The sequence below is a fragment of the Cebidichthys violaceus genome, unplaced genomic scaffold, assembly GCF_023349555.1.
Source record: "Cebidichthys violaceus isolate CVI_PGR_0920_01 unplaced genomic scaffold, fCebVio1.0.p SCAF_6, whole genome shotgun sequence".
NCBI classification, from domain to species: Eukaryota; Metazoa; Chordata; class Actinopteri; order Perciformes; family Stichaeidae; genus Cebidichthys; species Cebidichthys violaceus.
In genome coordinates this window covers 6,578,106-6,598,889 of record NW_027176816.1, presented here as the reverse complement: position 1 = coordinate 6,598,889, position 20,784 = coordinate 6,578,106, and the positions used below count along the sequence as shown (strand labels likewise).

General features: G+C 43.5%; 1 protein-coding gene across 15 annotated transcripts in view; it reads left to right on the top strand.

Moving 5' to 3' along the window:
• Nucleotides 1-20,784, top strand: part of huwe1 (HECT, UBA and WWE domain containing E3 ubiquitin protein ligase 1) — a 46,382-nt gene that overhangs the window by 10,719 nt on the left and 14,879 nt on the right. For 9 of the 15 annotated variants that reach the window (XM_068733194.1, XM_068733195.1, XM_068733198.1 and 6 more), the window contains 45 exons: nucleotides 625-723; nucleotides 1,748-1,954; nucleotides 2,066-2,218; nucleotides 2,315-2,377; nucleotides 2,538-2,618; nucleotides 2,740-2,787; nucleotides 2,882-3,050; nucleotides 3,137-3,237; nucleotides 3,479-3,629; nucleotides 3,742-3,869; nucleotides 3,977-4,117; nucleotides 4,246-4,351; nucleotides 4,489-4,596; nucleotides 4,682-4,783; nucleotides 4,945-5,025; nucleotides 5,262-5,368; nucleotides 6,204-6,381; nucleotides 6,470-6,561; nucleotides 6,648-6,868; nucleotides 6,997-7,054; nucleotides 8,055-8,231; nucleotides 8,399-8,644; nucleotides 8,739-8,872; nucleotides 8,955-9,067; nucleotides 9,159-9,338; nucleotides 9,454-9,670; nucleotides 9,758-9,880; nucleotides 10,005-10,242; nucleotides 11,088-11,579; nucleotides 12,892-12,948; nucleotides 13,356-13,478; nucleotides 14,208-14,303; nucleotides 14,440-14,709; nucleotides 15,642-15,794; nucleotides 15,915-16,042; nucleotides 16,162-16,243; nucleotides 16,553-16,729; nucleotides 16,842-17,393; nucleotides 17,503-17,698; nucleotides 18,382-18,549; nucleotides 18,699-18,847; nucleotides 18,936-19,002; nucleotides 19,622-19,845; nucleotides 19,929-20,140; nucleotides 20,250-20,432. In XM_068733194.1, the coding sequence (XP_068589295.1) occupies nucleotides 625-723; nucleotides 1,748-1,954; nucleotides 2,066-2,218; nucleotides 2,315-2,377; nucleotides 2,538-2,618; nucleotides 2,740-2,787; nucleotides 2,882-3,050; nucleotides 3,137-3,237; nucleotides 3,479-3,629; nucleotides 3,742-3,869; nucleotides 3,977-4,117; nucleotides 4,246-4,351; nucleotides 4,489-4,596; nucleotides 4,682-4,783; nucleotides 4,945-5,025; nucleotides 5,262-5,368; nucleotides 6,204-6,381; nucleotides 6,470-6,561; nucleotides 6,648-6,868; nucleotides 6,997-7,054; nucleotides 8,055-8,231; nucleotides 8,399-8,644; nucleotides 8,739-8,872; nucleotides 8,955-9,067; nucleotides 9,159-9,338; nucleotides 9,454-9,670; nucleotides 9,758-9,880; nucleotides 10,005-10,242; nucleotides 11,088-11,579; nucleotides 12,892-12,948; nucleotides 13,356-13,478; nucleotides 14,208-14,303; nucleotides 14,440-14,709; nucleotides 15,642-15,794; nucleotides 15,915-16,042; nucleotides 16,162-16,243; nucleotides 16,553-16,729; nucleotides 16,842-17,393; nucleotides 17,503-17,698; nucleotides 18,382-18,549; nucleotides 18,699-18,847; nucleotides 18,936-19,002; nucleotides 19,622-19,845; nucleotides 19,929-20,140; nucleotides 20,250-20,432 (7,151 nt within the window). The remainder of the gene's footprint in view (nucleotides 1-624; nucleotides 724-1,747; nucleotides 1,955-2,065; nucleotides 2,219-2,314; nucleotides 2,378-2,537; nucleotides 2,619-2,739; nucleotides 2,788-2,881; nucleotides 3,051-3,136; nucleotides 3,238-3,478; nucleotides 3,630-3,741; nucleotides 3,870-3,976; nucleotides 4,118-4,245; nucleotides 4,352-4,488; nucleotides 4,597-4,681; nucleotides 4,784-4,944; nucleotides 5,026-5,261; nucleotides 5,369-6,203; nucleotides 6,382-6,469; nucleotides 6,562-6,647; nucleotides 6,869-6,996; nucleotides 7,055-8,054; nucleotides 8,232-8,398; nucleotides 8,645-8,738; nucleotides 8,873-8,954; nucleotides 9,068-9,158; nucleotides 9,339-9,453; nucleotides 9,671-9,757; nucleotides 9,881-10,004; nucleotides 10,243-11,087; nucleotides 11,580-12,891; nucleotides 12,949-13,355; nucleotides 13,479-14,207; nucleotides 14,304-14,439; nucleotides 14,710-15,641; nucleotides 15,795-15,914; nucleotides 16,043-16,161; nucleotides 16,244-16,552; nucleotides 16,730-16,841; nucleotides 17,394-17,502; nucleotides 17,699-18,381; nucleotides 18,550-18,698; nucleotides 18,848-18,935; nucleotides 19,003-19,621; nucleotides 19,846-19,928; nucleotides 20,141-20,249; nucleotides 20,433-20,784) is intronic. The other 6 variants (XM_068733200.1, XM_068733199.1, XM_068733193.1 and 3 more) reach the window with 5 other exon arrangements.

The window sequence follows — 20,784 nt, the reverse complement described above, 5'->3', positions numbered from 1 at the left end:
AAACTGTAAACCCTCAGTTATACATTTCGTCAAGGACAGTGGCAGGGACATGAGCTGACATGGAATAGTGACGAGGAAACCCGTGGATCTTATATACTCTGTGCAGGTTTGTCCGCTATTCTCAAAGTTCTCCATTTCCTTCACACGTCCACATAGTTAGAAAACGTTGGATGTGCAAGGATTGGCAAAAACCTGCCACCCAGAACCCCTACAAAGCATCGCGTCTGATGGTGTCACATCACTTTGGCCACCCTCCCGAATGCTGCAAGCATAAATCAATCTTAAGGTTTCTATGTGTTATGCTGCCAGTATGCTTAATCAGAACTGCTTGTTAGATGGTCGACTGTGTTGAGCCGTCCATTATAGTGCAGTGACACATTTTAGGGCAGCGATTGTCATAGTTTGGTACTGCTCATAAGTGGTACAAAAACAGCGGTATTACAGGTCAGCACTGTCCTCTCCTTCTTTATGTACACAGAGGAAATTCAGATTTGTATGTCTCTGCATGTCACAGCATCGCCAATGTGTGCTATACTGTGCTGTACTATGCTAGTAGAAAAGAGCCATTGGAGGTCCGTGCACTCACTTCTGACTAACCATTTTATGCCTTTTCTGATCCAACAGCCTGCCGACTGCAGGATACTTATAGAGAAGCTCAAGGCATGCAGTGATGAGCAACTGCTGGTTGAACTGCAGCACATCAAGACCTGGAATATTGGCAAGGTAAACCCCAAAGAAAACGGGAAGAGGCACCATCCTCAGTCTTTTCTTTTGGAACCCCATCAATTCCCACCAGTCAATGATTGTGTGGAATATCACAGACATAAGTATGTGTATTCTAGGAAAAGCCAAATCTCTTCTACACTGTCATCTTTTCAGTTGATAAATAACAAAAAGGCTCACACAGCCAGCATGCAGCACAGCTGAACACATTGTTATTTATGGACATATGTTTTCTGCCCAAATCTGGACAAATACGGATTAATGTAATGAGTATGAAATAGTGATTTATTTGTGGCTCCTTGACGCTACATGTTAAGCACTAGTCATTCTCATGCTGCTGCGCCGCACATCATTATTTTAAAGCTTACAAAATACATGAATAAATACAGACGATTATATTCATGACAAGTCAGATTAATGACAACATCTTTTCCTGAAAACCACAGGGTAAGATATGACTTAAAATTCCCCCCAAAATGCTTCGGCGTGAATGGAGTGCTGAAATATATATATTTTAACTGGTTTAATGTGGATGTACTCTTGGACTGCTTGCTCACCAGGATGCCTTGGTTGTTCAAACGGTAATTACTATTCCCCTGTTGGTATGAGCATTTGCGCCACCAGAAAGACTAAAAAGTTAAGAATAAGATGGGCAGATGGCAAGATCAGGTATGCAGTGAGTACAGAGAGTAGGAAAGCAAATGTCAACACCACTCTGAATATAAACAGATTGTTTAAACATCTCTTGGAGGCTGGTTTTCAGCAGTTTTATTTGGACATTGTTTCCACATTTCTCACATGTACTTTTGACTCTAACCACTTGATGAGTTTAAAAAAAACAAATCCAAACAAGAAAACAAGCCCACTAAGGAATATAATGTTAAATGGCATTTCACATCAGGTTTACTTTGGGAAAAATGTCATATGCTTGTATCAGAGTTCAACCATTCCAAATACTTGTTGTATTCAGAAAGCAGTCCCCTGTGATATTTTGCCTTTACTGAAGATGATTTGTCTTCAACAGTGTGAGCTGTACCACTGGGTGGATCTACTGGACCGCTTTGATGGCATCCTGTGTGATGCAGGCCAGACAGTGGAGAACATGTCATGGCTGCTGGTGTGTGACCGTCCTGATAATGGACAGCTCAAAGCCCTGCTTTTGGCAGTTCTCAACTTCACAGCCCTGCTCATTGAGTATAGCTTCTCTAGGCACCTCTACAGCTCCATAGAGGTAGGCATGAACCTGGTACACTCTGGACCATGACTGTTTTCTTCTGGAAAAAGTCAAGCAGCTCACTAACTTTAACCCTCTTTCATCTACCACTCCCACCTCTTTTTACAGCACTTAACCACCTTGTTAGCATCATGTGACATGCAGGTGGTCCTGTCTGTGCTGAACCTGCTGTATGTGTTCAGTAAGCGCTCCAACTACATCACAAGACTGGGATCTGACAAAAGGACGCCTCTACTGGCCCGTTTGCAACACCTGGCTGAGGTCTAGTGAACACCATTGTTTTCCTATTACCATGATTCCAGCTGTCCCTCAAGAGAAAGAGCTGTATTGTTTAGTCTCTTTGTTTCCCTTCTGTAGAGCTGGGGAGGAAAGGAGAATGGCTTTGGTCTGGCTGAGTGCTGCAGGGATCTGCTCATGACGGTAAGAATTTTACAGTGTGCTGTTTAATAATCATCTCTATCAACTACAGCTATGGGACTATTTGTTTTATGTTGATGAATAAAGGCTGTCAAACGAGACTAATTAACCACTGTATGTAAACTATCATCCCTGACTTTGCTGCCCCCTGATGGTACATAAGCAGAAGTACCCGCCCAGTGCCACCACACTGCACTTTGAGTTTTACGCTGAACCGGGCCCTGAGGTAAAAGTAGAGAGGAAGGTAAAGACAGAGATAGTTATTTATGCAGTCATTCTGTAATAAAAAAACAAAAATACTTTTGGAATATTGTGTTGATGACTCACCTTCTTCCCTAACCTTTTTGAACTCCTTTCCCTTGCAGACAAGTAGTAACACACTACACTATATTCACATCGAGCAGCTTGACAAGGTACAGTCAAATTATCATAACAATATGATTGTCATTAACAGTTGAGCAACAATACCTTGGGTTCTTCATCCTACACATGTTCTGTGTCTCTTAGATTTCAGAGAGCCCATCTGAGATCATGGAGTCCTTGACAGTGATGTATAACATCCCTAAAGACAAGCAGACCTTGCTGTTCACACACATTCGACTGGCCCATGGTTTCTCAAATCACAAGAAGAGGTTGCAGGCTGTGCAGGCCCGACTGCATGCTATCTCTATACTGGGTGAGTAGAAGCCTTCTTCCCAAGATAAAGTGACAAAGGTTTCTTTTCCAATTTTTAACTTCTGATGTTTTTTCTTTTCTTTGCAGTGTATTCCAATGCACTCCAAGAGTCGGCCAACAGTATTCTGTATAATGGCTTGATAGAAGAGCTGGTGGATGTATTACAGATTACAGACAAACAGCTTGTGGTAAGAAAGAATTTAGCTTTTTCTGCTTAATCACCTTGTCATGACACTAAATTCCTATGCCCCCCATTAGCAGTAGCTCTATTTGTAGAATTACATTAGACAGCTTTTGCTCCCTTGTCAGACCAAGATCACTTTTAGATTATCTTAGTTTGTGTACTCTACAGTGTCATGGCAGAAGTCTCATAAAGTCTCTTTTTAATGTTCAGTTTTCTGAAATGCTGAATTTGATTTTGTTTTTCAGGATATCAAGGCAGCGTCTTTGCGCACTTTAACTTCGATTGTCCATCTGGAGAGGACGCCCAAGCTTTCCAACATCATCGACTGCACCGGCACTGCCTCCTACCATGGCTTCCTGCCTGTGTTGGTGCGCAACTGCATACAAGCAATGATCGGTGAGATTGCAGCCAAAACTTTTTGACTCACAGTTTAGTGTATGATGCACAAGATAGTGGGACATTTCAAGTTGAAGCTTGTTTGTTAACTTTACATTTTTCTCTTTCCTAGATCCTCTGATGGAACCCTACCCGCACCAGTTTGCCACTGCGCTCTTCTCATTCCTCTACCACTTGGCTAGCTATGATGCTGGAGGGGAAGCCCTTGTGTCCTGTGGCATGATGGAAGCCCTCCTGAAGGTATATTCTCATCCTACCAATACGTCACTACCAATTGCGTTTTTTTCTTTGTTTTTCTTCTCTTTTTCTTGTTATTAAGTCTGCTTTTTTATTATCTAACTTTGTAGGTTATCAAGTTTCTGGGGGATGAGCAGGACCAGATCACCTTTGTGACGCGAGCAGTGCGGGTCGTGGACCTCATCACCAACCTTGACATGGCTGCCTTTCAGTCCCACAGCGGCCTTACCATTTTTATCTCCAGGCTAGAGGTTTGTTATGCACTTTGCATTCTCATTCCTGACACAGCAGCCTTCAGCTACAGAGTCACTGAAAGCTCTGCTAAACCTCTGGTCTCACTCATTCTTCCTTTCATCACTCTCTCCATCTCTTTGTGTAGCATGAGGTGGACCTGTCAAGGAAAGAGTGCCCTTTTGTCATCAAGCCAAAGATCCAGAGGCCTAGCACAGCTACTGAGTCTGAAGACATGGACACAGACATGGAGAGTAAGTCACTTGCCTTCATACATTCATATCTATAAGTCAAGGCTGTAATTTACATTCTCGGCTATTCGTCAATATCGCCAACTAAGAAAGAATCCCCTGGCTGTTGTGTTTGATTTGCCAACATTATGTATTCTCAGTGTCGGAGGTTGCCATGGAAAGCAGCCCTGGACCATCCACGTCTTCTGGTTCCAGACCAGAAGCGGACCTCCGAGCACAGACCAGTGCTTCGAACACGCCCCGTGCAGGTACACACAGCAAACGCACACAAACAAGTTCCAAACACTTGTCACTATTGTCCTCTGTCATCACTATGACACTGTGTCTCTCTAGGTATGCAGTGTATACCCCAGAGGGCAGCACTGTTAAAGTCGATGCTCAATTTCTTGAAGAAAGCAATCCAGGACCCTGCCTTTTCTGATGGTATCCGTCACGGTGAGTCACTGGCTCTTACTTGTTGGATACATTTGAGATCAGGGTTTTTTTTATTAATCTTTTTTATACATGTTGAACAGGTTAATAAATTGTTATCCCAAGATTTCACGATGCAAGTGTTAGTTGTTAATGTGTACATGTACCCTCTTTTTCTCACAAAGTAATGGATGGGTCGTTGCCTACCTCACTCAAGCACATCATCAGTAATGCAGAGTATTACGGCCCTTCACTGTTCCTCTTGGGTGAGTTCTCACAGTAACCCTTCTGAAAAGTCCTTCAAGCACTCTTCTGACTGAGTAAAGTGCTCTCACTTGACTACAGAGATTACGTATTTAACTGGAGAAATTAATTGAATGTAATAAAATGTATCTGTTTGCTTACTAATGCCATGTGAAATTTGTTGATTGTGATGGATGGATTATGATCTCCTTTTTTCTTTTTCCCCTCTTGCTGTCGTCTCTGTCTTTTGGGTTTGTAGCGACGGAGGTTGTGACAGTGTTTGTGTTCCAGGAGCCATCCCTGCTCTCCTCCCTGCAAGATAACGGTCTCACTGATGTCATGCTGCACGCCCTTCTCATCAAAGATGTGAGTTTCCAGCATTTCCCTTGTGTCCTGCCTTTATTCCTGTCACCTCCTTTTGTCTCTGACAGTTAACACCAGTTCAATATTATCAGTTTAATTTTCTCTCATTGTCTTAGCACCTGTACTGAATTAGATAATCTGAAATTGTTACTATAATGTTACTAGTATTTCAGAGATGGCAGAGATAACAATTTCAGATTACCTTTGCGCCCAGCTCTTCATTTGCTTTGGATAATAGTTGACTTTCAGTGTAAAGGGGTTGCCCTGTGTCAATAGATCAGGTTTTAGACCTGTGGATGAATTCATTACATTTACATCCCTATAAGCTTTAGTTTCCAGATGCATTAAAACATACCTGAATCCCTGTGTGCAGATGCTTAATAGGGAGAAATATAGTCTTAAAAAAACACTGTCTGACTCCATTCGGTTTTATAGGGGTGCAAAGATGAACCAATATGTGTTAGAAAATTGATATGGCTACATGGATACAAAACACTGAATACGATTACAATTTTGAGGGGACTCTGTTAAAAAAAAAAAAAAAAAACTTTGTCTGTCATCAAATAGTCAGAAATAACTGTTGGCTAAATGTTGGCAAGTGCTAATAAATTAATATCACAAGCTTAGACTGATCAGACTTACTATGCCACTGTTTGCTCACTGATGGCTTCTCTAGGGTACATCAAGGCTTTTAATAAGCCAGAATCTGGGAATAATACTACCCAATGTTGAATTCAAGATGACAGGTTGATGTTTGGTCTTAGAAAACTGGAAAGTTTGTCTATTAATTCTATTTTTTTTTTAACTGTTGCACGTTCTTCGTTGCGTCTCTGCCCAGGTCCCTGCTACCCGTGAGGTGTTGGGTTCTCTCCCTAATGTGTTCAGCGCCCTCTGCCTGAACGCGAGAGGCCTGCACTCCTTCGTTCAGTGCCAGCCATTTGAGCGCCTCTTCAAAGTGCTTTTGTCCCCCGACTACCTGCCTGCCATGCGACGGCGACGCAGTTCAGACCCGTTGGGTAAGTTGAACTGTATGAGTCATTGTTTTTGAGATCTTTGACTGTGAAACGTGCTTGACTGGATGACATGTTCTTTCTTTGGCATCAGGTGACACTGCATCCAATTTGGGGAGTGCTGTGGATGAGCTCATGAGGCACCAACCCACTTTGAAGACTGATGCTACTACTGCCATTATTAAGGTAGCATATCTTCATTCACAAACAATCTTTCTAAGCTTCTAGTCACATTGTTTTGCAGTATAATTAAATCCTAATTTGTGTTACAGTTACTGGAGGAGATCTGCAACCTAGGTCGAGCCCCAGAGTACATCTGCCAGAAACCGTCTATCCAGAAAGCAGATGGCACTGTGGCGGTGCCACCAGCGCGCTCCAGCCACGCTGCTGAAGAAGCTTCAAGTGAGGATGAAGAGGAAGAGGAGGCCCTCCACACATTCAGCCAGCAGCAGGGGGAAGCAGAGAGCACCAGACAGTCAGTGCCACTTGAACTGTATGACGCTGAGTTCATAACGCAATAGAATAGAACAACTCTTTACAGACTTTGATTTTCTTCAAGTCAATCAACTAGATTTCAGATATTTTAGTTTTTAATTCTCATGATGTTTTGGATTCTTGCAGGGTCGTGGGCACTGAGGAGCGGATACCCATTCCTCTAATGGATTATATCCTGAATGTGGTGAGTGTGATTTCTTTTGACAGTTTTAGTATGGTTATGGGCATGTTGGGAAATATTCCAATCTATAAAGCAGAGCTCAGTTTCACTTTCTGAGGCGAAGTAGAGCAGGGCTGCAACTAACGATTATTTTAATAATCGATTAATCTGTTGATTATTTTTTTGATTAATCAATGAATCGGCGGGGAAAAGGCGAGTGAATAAAAACGTGTCTTTAGTCTTGCAAACTATACCACCCCTGCTTTACTACTGTTATTAACAAGCTAACGCTAACTTGTCATGCTTGTCAAGCAGGATAACGAGTAAACAGCAGCACCAGGAGAGCTACTGGAGGGACGTTACGTTCCTCACTTCACAACGGAACAACAGTAGAATTCTGTAGTGACTAACCTGCTGTTGAACTCCCTTCCTCCTCATCAAGGACTCCAACATGTTTATGTTTTAGGTGCCGAATCATCACCGTGGTGCTCCCGTGCCGTGCCATGTCGCTTTTGCATATCTTGCAATTAACACACTTTTTCGATTTATTTCGTGTGAAATGCTCCCACACCTTGGATGACTTAGGTCGTACTGATTTCTCTGCCTCCGCCGTGTGTTTCAGAACAACGTTACGGGTCTCTCCGATGGTCTTTCCTCTACCTCTGCGCTCAACTTTTTTTTTTTTATACTCAAACATCTCCGCGACTTATTGAGTGGCGTAATAATCGCGTGACACAACGAATCGATAATGAAATTCGTTGCCAACGCTTTTAATAATTGATTTTATCGATTCGTTGTTGCAGCCCTAAAGTAGAGCCAGTCGCTGCACAGTGCTGTGTTGGAAATGTGCCTGGAGATGGCCAGACAGCCCTCCCACTGTGAAGCTAAAATAAGTTTTGGTTCATTATGAAACAGTGGCGGGGCAAAATAGACGTTGGGCCGCCCCAGTCTTGGTTATTAATGGAAACACTGCTCAACTGATTTCACAGTTCAGTCACTGATTTGCGATGCACATGTTTTCTAGATGAAGTTTGTGGAATCCATTCTAAGCAACAACACCACAGATGACCACTGTCAGGAGTTTGTCAACCAGAAGGGTCTGCTACCTCTGGTTTCTATTCTGGGCCTGCCCAACTTGCCCATAGACTTCCCCACGTCTGCTGCCTGCCAGGCTGTGGCCGGTGTCTGCAAGTCCATATTGGTGAGCACAATCTTTTTTGTATTTATTTATCTGTCAGGAACGACGGACATTAACATCAATATCCTGTGCCAGATGTAGCCGACTGACTATTTTCATATATGAGGTAAAATATACTATAGTTTGCTGAATTTAGACTGAATGGGTTTCCCCTAAATTCTCCCCGTTAGACTCTCTCTCATGAGCCTAAGGTACTCCAGGAGGGCCTGTGCCAACTGGACAGCATCCTGACGTCTCTGGAGCCACTTCATCGACCGATTGAGGTGCCTGGTGGATCTGTCCTTCTCAGAGAACTGGCTAACGCGGGCCATGTCACCGACCCAACGTTGTCAGCCCGTGCCACACCACTGCTACATGCTCTTACTGCAGCGCATGCCTACATCCTCATGTTTGTCCATACTTGCCGAGTGGGACAGGTAAATATGGATGTATTTTTTTAATGGGTGTGGCTTCATATTTCATCTCAGAATGGTTTAGCACTCTGAATGTTTCTGCTCCCTTTCTAAACAGAGTGAGATCAGAGCTATCTCAGTCAACCAGTGGGGCTCCCAGCTGGGCTTGAGTGTTCTCAATAAGCTGAGTCAACTCTACTGCTCTCTGGTATGGGAGAGCACCGTGCTGCTGTCCCTGTGCACGCCTAACAGGTGAATTTCTTTTCCTTTACCCTCCTTTTTTAACTGTTCTATCAGCCGTTATCCTGTAACCCCTCTCGCCTGTGCTCAACAGTCTGCCTCCAGGATGTGAGTTTGGCCAGGCCGACATGCAGAAGCTGGTGCCCAAAGAGGAGAAGCCATCTGGCAGCACTGCAGCAACCACATCATCTGGCTCTAGGAGAACTGGTAATTCAACCGTTTAACTTTGTTCACTGAAAACCACCATGTACCTGGACACCCACCAACCACTTTAATCGCCTCTCCATTTCTCTAACAGATTCTGAGGCGGTGACTGTGGATTCAACTGCTGGTGGACTGTTGGAAGGCATGGGTCTAGATGGGGACACCTTGGCTCCCATGGAGACGGACGAACCCACCGCAACAGACCCGAAGGCCAAGTCCAAACTCACCCCAGCTATGGCTACCCGCATAAAACAGATAAAACCTCTACTGTCTGGTGAGCTCATTTCTATGTCCCAATGAAGTTGTTTTTCAAAAAACAAAATGTCTTGAATTGCCTTAAATCCCTGTGGGTTTTATGGTCTGGCACTAACCTTCATGTGTCTGTCCAGCTTCATCTCGGTTAGGTAGGGCTCTGGCTGAGCTCTTTGGCCTGCTGGTGAAGCTGTGTGTGGGCTCCCCAGTGCGCCAACGGCGCTCCCACCACGCCACAAGCACAGGCACTACCCCCACGCCTGCTGCCCGGGCCACTGCCTCTGCCCTGACAAAGCTCCTCACCAAGGGTCTGAGTTGGCAGCCCCCACCCTACACACCCACGCCTCGTTTCAGGTAAGAGACCTCTTCCATTGTTGCATGTGCTTTGCACACATAGGTGATATGGAGTGTTGTTTTTATTCTTTACTTTTTATCTGGCAGGCTGACTTTCTTCATCTGCTCAGTGGGCTTCACATCCCCCATGTTGTTTGATGAGAGGAAATACCCCTACCACCTTATGTTGCAAAAGTTCTTCTGCTCTGGGGGTCATGATGCCTTATTTGAGTAAGTATCCATGTGCAGTGACATATCTAGATCAAGAACAGTATTTTATCTTAACATTTTGCTTCTGAACATCCTTAATATTTAAAGTTCTATGTTAAACTGGAGTTTTATTGGTTGTGTGCAGGACATTTAACTGGGCCCTGTCGATGGGTGGGAAGGTGCCTGTATCTGAGGGTCTGGAGCATACTGATCTACCAGATGGGACAGGGGAGTTCCTGGATGCTTGGTTAATGCTGGTGGAGAAGATGGTGAACCCAAGCACTGTGCTGGACTCACCCCATTCCCTGCCAGCTAAAATGCCTGGCGTCACACCCACCATGCCCCAGTTCAGTGCCCTTCGGTTCCTCATAGTCACCCAGAAGGTCAGTATCCCCTAGCTATAGAAATCAAATGACACAATTGCTGCCTTCAGATAAATCTTTTGAGTTTGCCTTTTTTCCACATGGGAAGTCAATTATACATGTGGCATTTAAGTGGGTAAGCTTGTGAGAACACAGTTGCCAGGGATATGAGGAAAGATGGACACCATAAGATTCTTCCCTGCTCTCTTTAAAATAAAGATTGTTCTCTGTTGTTGCATTTTTGCATTTCAATACCATGTTGAGAAAAGAACAAGAAAAGGATAAAACAAGCTCTTTAAAACTTTAAAGTTATGAACATAAATAACACAGCAGCAGGGCTTTCACAACTGCTGCATTTTAAGTAGTCATTGACTACTACTTCCCAAAAGTTATCGTGGGGATGCATCATATTTTTTTCACCTAATAACAATGATCACTTCTTTTCAAAAAGGTTTCAAATGCAACCAGTGAAACGTTAACTAATGTAGGCGGTACCCATCTAGCACAAATGAGCAGAGATCTGACTAATCCCAGTGAGCTTGTCTGGAGATACTCTTTGACTGCAGTAACAGCGCAATATATGTTTATCGTATTTAATGTATAGTATAACTTCTCAGAATTTTGGGAACAAAAGCTCATTTGGACAGGCAGTACAGTGTTCACAGCAGTAGTTGGTTCATTTGGACTCCTTGTGAACATGGTAAACAAGCTACTCAAACCCTGTTGAAATGTACCATACTCGTATGCATTCTTATATATGCTGTATGGTTTGTTAGTGTTTCCAAATTAGGGATGAGAGTTGGAGGATTTGCTATAAATGTATGTTGGTGCTTTATTAGTGTAACACAGTCACTTCTTTTATCAAGGCTGCATTCAGTTGCATTCGCAGTCTGTGGAACAGAAAGCCACTGAAGGTATATGGAGGCCGGATGGCTGAATCAATGCTAGCCATCCTCTGCCACATACTGAGAGGGGAGCCTGTAATTCAGGAGCGCCTGGCCAAGGAGAGAGAGGGGGCGGTGCGCCCTGATGACGAGGCGGCCTCCACTGTTTCTCTGGCACCCAGTGGGGCCCCTGGAGCATCGACAACAGGTGGAGAGGCACCAGCAGCGGCTGGAACAGCACCTGCAGTGCCAGCAGCACCAGCAGGAGGAGGTGGAGGTGGCGGCGGAGGAGGAACAGGAGGAGGCAGTGGTGGTGGTGGCGGAGGAGGAGGAACGGGAGGAGGAGGAACGGGAGGAGGAGGAACGGGAGGAGGAGGAGGAGGAGGAGGAGGAGGAGGAGGAACAACAGCTGAGGATTCAACCAATTCTACCCCCCGCCGTGAGCCCCAGGTTAACCAGGCCCAGCTTACACAGGTATGTGGGAAAGATGGAGCAGACTGTCAGACCCTGCTGCAGTAAAATAAGATGTTTTCTAAAGGACATCTGGTGCTCATAAATATTACCACTTTCCTCCACAGGTACTGCCAAAGTCAACCCAAAAGAAAAGTTCCTTGTAGTAGCTTTAATGTTGTACTCTTTGTAAACACATTTTATTGATACTAGTACTCTTATTGATACTCTTATTTAAGTTTATTTTTGTGAACGAAAAAGACAATAAATTAGAAAAGAATCAACATTGCTTTATTGAGCAATAATAATATAATGCCAACAACAAATGTAAATAAATCAACAAATATATAAAATAAACAATACTCTCATAGCTGCCTCAGCCCGACAATCTACAAAATGTTCTAAAATCCTTAAAATACAGTCACAGCTAAGCAATTAGCTAAGCGATTAGCTTTCATTTATCAAACTCTGTACGGCATCGCTAATGTGGACGAGAATGGCCGTCAAACTGCATTTCTGCACATTTGTTTTGTGTGTGTGCCAATTGTTTTTGATACCTGTCTGTCTTGTGAGGGTTATATTGCATTTGAGACAACGATAGTTCTCAGCTTCTACTAAAGTAAAATGTAACCACACTTTCAATCTTATTTTTCTCTCTGCCATGATGTGTGTCTCACAATGTACTGAGTCGGTGTGTGTGTGTGTGTGTGTGTGTGTGTGTGTGTGTGTGTGTGTGTGTGTGTGTGTGTGTGTGTGTGTGTGTGTGTGTGTGTGTGTCAGAGTAAAGCACGACTCCGCCCCTCATGCAAAGACAGAGACGGAGAGGGGAGGTTTGCAACACTGCTTTTTTGTGTGGATATCTCACTCCGTAACTTCTAAATTACCGATAGCAGAACCGTTATCTCTGGACCTTATCAGTACTCCAGGTATTTACTACTACTACTGTCTTATCGGTTCCTGTTTAGAACCAGGTTTCGGGGGACATCCCTCATCATAATACTGACCTTTTATTTTGGGGATAATAGTCCAGGAACAGCTGGTGACAAATTGTGCATATTTTTATATTTCTTAAACTTAATTTTTGTTTTTTATGCAGTTTGACAACTTTTTCTGCATACAGGCTATGGCTTGTCGCTGTAGCCTCATCATTATTTTCATAACTTGCTGTGCCACTACTGCAGGAGGTTTTGACAGCACATAACTACATAATTGTATATTGGCACTATCTGTATGGCCCTGTAAGCAACACACTCAGACAGAGGCGCTTTATTTACCAATCTTCCTGACCCATATTCTGTATGCACTGAATCCTGGGCCAACATTTGTTTTATAACAGGGAAGGTGCAGAGAGAGGGAGAGGAACGAACAGGTCCGCCAGGAGCAGCTCCAGCAGGTATAAGAGCCATCAGGGAGAGTGGGAGATTGTTTAAGGAGAGAGGGAAGCGGTAAATAAGAGGTTGGAGAGGTAGGGTTGAAAGGGAAAGAGCAATTATTTATTTATTTATTTATAGGCCAAATATCAGGATAGTGTTGTGATGGAATCGGTTATATTGGGTGTTTTAGAGACATTATAAAGGTGGTGTGCACTCATTCTAAAAAAGAATGGAAGACGTGGAGTGAGTGGAAGAATGTCTCCTCGTCCTTAATGATAGAAAGTGTCTTTGACTTTCCCGTCACTATACGTCATTATCATTTGAGCCTCATAATCCCCCCTTTATTTATATTTGGTCTTCACTCTTGACACCATCTCTGGTAACTCTAGTAAATAATGCTTCTTCACCTCTTTGTTTGGTGTTTTAGCTGATGGATATGGGTTTCTCAAGAGAGCATGCCATGGAGGCCCTACTGAACACCAGCACCATGGAGCAGGCCACGGAGTACCTTCTCACTCACCCTCCTCCACTTCTTGGTGGAGCAGTAAGGGTAAGTCTTCCTTGACAGGAACACACATACTCACATTTTCTGTAACTTTCATAAATGCCTTTTCACATCGACGTCGAAGCGCGCGCGCGGGGTGTAAACGAAAATACAGAATATTCACGGTGAGGTTTCAGGTTTCTCAAAGACGGACAGTGAGCTCATATGCTTCCATGGCTAGTAATGATTATAGTAACGGCTATCGCTATCCTGTATGGCCAGGTTTTATAGTATACCTTTCACAACTACTACATGTAATTTCTGACTCAAATAATGTCAATATCAGAACGTTGACAAATGCACTTGGAAATAAATTATTCTCTATATGTCACCATGACAACAAAGTATTTAGTGTTTACCCCTCTACACACCATCACAAGCAAGTTCAACTGCTATACTTCCCAAATCTTGTTTTTATGTTCATTGTCCATTATATTGTATAAATTATAATAAATATTAGTATCATGTACTATATATTTTGTTCGTCAAAGAGGACACTATTTTGCGAGACCAAAAAGATCCATTAATCAATATCCCTGTTGTGTGACGGTATCAACGAGATTATGAAATTGATGTTGAAGAAAATGTATTGATCGACTTTGGTGTTGAGTTGCTCTTAGAGGTAGATCTCTCTAAATCGACGTGCAATTTCTTTGTGTGATTTATCCGCGTTTGGTCTGAAAAGACTTTAAGTCAAAGTCAGGCAGCTGAAATTGTTCTTCTTGTTCTATCCAGGACCTGACTATGTCTGAAGAGGACCAGATGATGAGAGCCATTGCCATGTCACTTGGGCAAGAGGTCAGCATGGAGCAGCGGTCTGATTCTCCTGAGGTGCGTCACCCTCACTGCTCAAATAACAAAAAAAACATTTCATTCTGAACCGTCTGTTACTAAATGAAACCTCAATAGTGAATAACTTAGCCTATTAGCTGAACAGCTGTTGAGATTGTTTCTGTGTCTGCATCAGGAAGCCGCACGTCGGCGTGAGGAGGAGGACCGGAGAGCCAGGGAGCGGGCAGAGGAAGAGGAGGCCCGCTGCTTGGAGCGCTTCATGGAGGCTGAGCCACTGGACCCCAAGGAGCTGCATACCTTCACTGACTCCATGCTGCCGGGCTGCTTCCACCTCCTGGATGAGCTGCCTGACACGGTCTACCGACTATGTGACCTTTTGATGACCGCCATTAAGAGGAGCGGCCCGGAGTACAGAGAGCTCATCCTTGGCCAAGTGGTCCACCAGGTCAGTGGATAAATGCAGGTTTACAATGCATGTACATGGCCACAAAAGCTTGATTTGTTACAGTCAGATGGCTGAGAGGACTGCTCTATATTTTGAAATAGTCTCTAATGCTTATAGGTTGTAGAAAGTCGTCTTTAGAAATGTTATTTTGTATCAAGGGTTGTATGTTTTTACATGGAAAATAAAACACTGTACAATGGTTCAACCCGACTGCCAATCGAAAAGGGCAGAACGAGACAGAGATCCCTCTGAGCAATAGTTAAATAAGAATAGAAGAAATTGCCAGTCATTGGCAAAAGAAACTGGAAGTTTAGCATCAAAATGTGTTGCAGATTTAAATAGAAACAATGTTTCAGTGTCAAGTGCACAATACTTTCTATAACAAGCTGGAATATTACGGTGTGTTGTGTATGAAAGGCCATTCTAAAAACATGACAATAGAAATAGAAGGTTAGTGTAGCGTTAACTGTATTGCAATAGGATCACAGAATATCAGCTGAACATACTATGGACTGACAAATAGCAGTTTAAACCTTTTCAGTCTAAACACTCAGTAAACTGCAGAGGGCCCAAACACAAACGACTACCCAAAATATTCAGAGCTCAAATGCATGCACTGGTGTGGTTCAACAATGATCTAGAATCAGTTATGATCAAGTGATTTAGGGGGACGTGGAAGATGAGTTAATTCTTGTTTGCTCAAAGGGCAAGTTGAGAATGACATCCGACGGATGCAGATTTGTATTCAGTTGAATTGTTAGGCGTTTCAGCGTAAGCGTAGTACCCAACATGTCTTGAATGCAAATTAAGCTTTGTAAGCCATTATGTATGTTTGTTTTCTCATTTATTACAAGTGAGGGAAACCTCTTTAAAAGTCAATGTTTGCAATAGAAGCATTCTTGCTCCAGCCTGATTGTGTTCATGTGGTGTAGGTGTGGGAGGCAGCAGACGTTCTCATCAAGGCGGCTGAGCCCCTGACTACCAGCGACACAAAGACTGTGTCTGAGTGGACCAGACAGATGGCCACACTTCCCCAAGCTTCCAAGCTTGCAACACGAATTCTGCTGCTCACGTTGCTGTTTGAGGTAACAAACGCACTCATTGACAGTTGTGAGCTTTAAATCTTAACTTGGTTGAGTTGTTTGTTCTTGTCATTGTTGTTGATCTACACTTATTCTAATCATTTGTTTGTCTCTGTTTCGTAGGAACTGAAGCTGTTGGGAGCCAGAGTCGTGGAGAGCAGTGGGATTCTTGATTTGCTGATCAAGCTCCTTGAGGTTGTGCAGCCCTGTCTGCAAGCTGCTAAAGAACAGAAAGACATCCAGACGCCCAAGTGAGTGTTGCACAGCCCTACTTATCTTTACCTGCACATGTTACACCAGCTCTTCACCCTAATTTGTTTGTGTTGTGAATTTGTATTTAATCATAAAAAATGACTTCTTCTTTCTGCAGATGGATCACACCAGTACTGTTGATCATTGACTTCTATGAGAAGATGGCCGTATCTTCAAAGCGCCGGGAACAAATGAACAAGGTACAAGTCAACTTTATTAAACCAAAGCACAAATAACGACTACAAATGTAAAGTTAGATACTGAAGTACAGTTCATCAATAGAAAGAGTAAAAGACGTGTACATACATTCATATGTATATTCATCAATTTTGATGTACTTCCATTGAGCATTTCCATTCTAAGTGGGTTTGTACTTAAAATCCGTTGCATCGCAGAAGAAAATATTGCTCATTAAAGTGAAGAAGACATTAACGCGTTAATAATTATGTTTTTGTATATTGTGCACCTCTTTTGTACAATTAATGAGTTCTCTCTCGGCTCTTTTTTAGTATCTGCAACCCAATGGGAATAACTGGCGATGGTTTGATGACCGCTCAGGCCGTTGGTGCAGCTACAGTGCATCGAACAACAGCACCATTGACTCAGCGTGGAGGGCTGGGGAGAGCAGTGTCCGCTTCACAGCTGGACGCCGGAGATACACTGTGCAGTTTAACACAATGGTGCAGGTATACACAAACACTTTCTCCCGTCCCAGAGGATCCATGGACTTTTATAGTTGGTGATTTTAGAGTTTGCTGCGTTCCTTTGCGTAATTCAAAACCTTTCTGTTTCTCTCAGGTAAACGAAGAGACTGGTAACAGGAGGCCAGTAATGTTGACTGTCCAGAGAGTGCCGCGCATGCCAAAGCCTGCCAAGACTGGTAGCATTACTGACTCCGAAAGAGAAGAGGGAGACCGCAGCAAAGCAGAGGAAACCCAGACTGACCTGGACTCGGGAGCAGCAGTGGAGATGAGTGTTCCTAAGGATGACTCCAGCCAGCCGAAGGAGACCACGTCTGGCCCCTCTGCTCCCCTGGAGTCTGATAACTCTCAGAGCGCTGATATTGTTGTACAAGGCCTGACTGAGGACATGACCACCGTTCTTATTCGCGCCTGTGTCAGTATGATTAGTGTTCCTGTGGACCCAGACACACTCCACGCCACATTGCGTCTGTGCTTGCGCCTCACACGCAATCACCACTATGCTATGATGTTTGCTGAGCTGAAGAGCACACGGATGATTTTGGGGCTGACTCAGAGCTCCGGCTTCAATGGCTTCACCCCGCTTGTGACACTGTTGTTCAGACACATCATAGAAGATCCGGCCACGCTGCGGCACACCATGGAGAAGGTTGGTCTATTCTTATATTATTATTCAGAAATATCCTCCAAACAGTATAAGTATATATAATAAGTCTTTTGATGCCATTCACAAATTCCTCAACAATCTTTTGCCATAGGTGGTGAGGTCCGCCGTGACCAGCGGAGCAGGTAGTACCACCTCTGGAGTGGTGTCGGGCAGCCTTGGATCCAGAGAAATCAATTATATCCTTCGCGTCCTGGGCCCTGCCGCCTGCCGTAACCCCGAATGCTTCGCTGAAACCGCCAGCAACTGTGTCCGCATTGCTCTGCCTGCACCCCGGGGAGCTGGCACAGGTGAGTGTGCAAGCTTTTTTAAGTAGGTGTGATAACTTAAAATTAGTGCTGGGCAACGATTACAATTTTTGTTGTTTGTTAAGTTCTCAGTAGTGATTAGTAAATATGCTTATTATAGATATTCCAAACAAAAAACTCTAATATGTGTGGTATTTATTATAAATGTACGTTAATACATAGAGGGTGTACAGAAGCTGTACAGGGAGGGACTTAGGACCCAGGGGAATGTAGGTGAAGCACGGAACGTGGAGGGAGTCTGTACCTGCATGTGGAGTTATGCTAATAAAGAGTTGCAGTTAAGAGCAGTTTGTTTTCACATGCTTGTTTATTTAAAAACACGACAATATGTATTTTGATATTGTCACGTTTGATCCTGTAGTAGCAGCAGCAGCAGCAGGAAGAGACGCCACACAAACACACACACAAACAGCTGTTCACCGCTCTTCCCAGTTCTTGTTAAAAATTTTTTTTAAAAAAAATCGGAATTAATGAGTTAACGCGTTAACGTGCCCATCCCTACTTAAAATACAATTACACTGTAATACACTGGTGTTCTTGTGTACAGAAAACAACTTTCCTCTACAGAGGTCAATAAAGAATGTATTGAGGGACTCATTTAGCTATCTAGTCGTGTCTGCATTTTTTTAACCCTGGTTAGCTCATTCTCAATCTCTTTTCTACAGCCTCCGATGACGAGTTTGAGAACCTTCGGATTAAGGGGCCCAATGCTGTGCAGCTGGTTAAGACCACTCCTCTGAAGCTGTCCCCCTTACCCACTATCCCCGACACGATCAAAGAAGTCATCTATGACATGCTCAATGCTCTGGCTGCCTACCATGCTCCTGAAGAACGTAAGACAGATTCATACGATCCTAACAGCTGGAAGTAGTTATTTGAACGTTTCAGCTAAGTGTGTATGTTTGGTTTGTGTGTGTGTGTGTGTGTGTGTGTGTGTGTGTGTGTGTGTGTGTGTGTGTGTGTGTGTGTGTGTGTGGCACAGCTGAACGTCCAGAAGAACGTGCAGCAGCGGTGCCTGGAGGACCAGACCTGTGCCAGATATTGCAGGACGTTGGGGATGATGTTTATCAGCAGTACAGACTCACCCGGCAGGGCAGTGACTTTGACTCCCAGTCTGCATTCCATATTAATGTGAGTCTCAATGACAAGTTGTCCTGTATTAAATCAAGAAATGTGTCATCTCCCTAGTTAATAATAGACTATTGTCTCTTCCTCTCAGCCTCAAGTGTTTTCTGCTGATGGAGGCGTGGCTGAGTCTTCCCAGTCTGGCACACCACAAGGAGAAGGTGAGTCTAAATTAATTTATTTTTTTTAGTATGCAAGAATATTTGTACAAAGTAACTGCACATATCAGATACTGTCAACCCTCATCTCATTGTTTGATTGTCTGAGTTGTTGTTACCGTTTGTTGTTTATGGTAAAGCACTATATGGCATGGTAGAAGTCTGAATGCCAACAGTCAGGGTTCAAAATAATGATATGTTTATCCTGTTTGGCTCTGCAACATCAGGTGGCATGGCATCAACAGCTCTCAGTAGTTTTTTCCCCATTCCTTGGCTTTAGCTGACTTTGTTAAAAAAGATAAACTTTCCTATATGAATCCACGAAAGCACGACTGAAAAAATAACTTTACAAGTTAAAGATTCTAATTTAAAAAAAAAGAAATTCATGAATGAACACTTTACAGTTGTACAAGCCCACCATACAAACATTAGTAAGAGAAAGTTAAGATAAAAACACAAAAATGTTTTTGCATGATGCCCATTGTTCTGGATTGTTTATGGTAATTTGCTATATTAACATTTTTTTAAGATGTGCTATAGATCACCATATAAATGTGTGTACTGTATATGATCTGTTTTTTTTTTTGTTTGTTTTTCTTATTTTGTTGTCATACCTCTTTAGCATCCACACCAGAAGAGATGCGGGAGGAAAAGAAAGAGCAGGAGGGAGAGAAGAGTACCAGCTCAGAGGAGGGTAAAGCAGCGAAGGTAAAGGCCAGCAAGCCTCTAATGCCTACCTCCACCATCCTGAGACTGCTGGCTGAATTAGTGCGCTCCTACGTGGGCATCGCCACTCTAATCGCCTCTTACTGCTACACTGCTGGACAGTCCGAGCTTATTAAGGAGGTGGGTAATGAGCTAAATCTTGTCAGCCTTTCGCTCACAATTATTTCTTCTTAACTTGCTTTGACCTCGCTGTCTCCCAACAGGACTGTAGTGTTCTTGCCTTTGTGCTCGACCACTTACTGCCCCACACCCAGAATTTGGAGGACAAGGACACCCCAGCCTTGGCACGTCTCTTCCTAGCCAGCCTGGCAGCTGCCGGCACGGGCACTGACGCCCAGGTGGCCCTGGTCAATGAGGTGAAGGCTGCCCTTAGTCGAGCACTAGCAATGACAGAAGGTCCTGAAAAACATGCCAGGTAAGCAGCATAGAAAATAAGTAAACCCACCTGATATTGATGCTATAACTCTTCTGAACAAACCCGCACTCCCATTTTCACTCTTTGTCCTGGCACAACTTTTTCAAAGGCTTCAGGCGGTGATGTGCATCATCAGCACCATCATGGAATCCTGTCCCTCAACATCCAGTTTCTATAGCACAGCAGCAGCCAAGACACAACACAATGGCATGAACAATATCATACGGCTCTTTCTTAAGAAAGGACTGGTCAACGATCTGGCCCGTGTGCCTCACAGCTTGGATTTGTCCAGGTATATGATTAAACCATATTCATTTAGTTTTACAATTTAGATGGTAGTAGACCAGGACACTGCATCACAAAGTGTGATCTCCAGAGTATTCAGTTTAAGGGGGCCTGTGATATTTTTTATTGTAACCAAAAAAAAAGTTAGGTTTGCATCTTATGAAGCATTGTGTTGATATTCGAGGTCTAACAGATGTGTCTTGTGTATTTGCTTCCTCAAAAAAATGACAAAGCTGATTTTTACGGATTTTAAATCCTGCATTGTTTGCAGCAACAGGAACCCAGGGACAGAGCCTTGGTAACCCTGGCTTTCCTGGATAACCAATTTTAAGCTTGGTAAACCAAATGATGCAAAAATA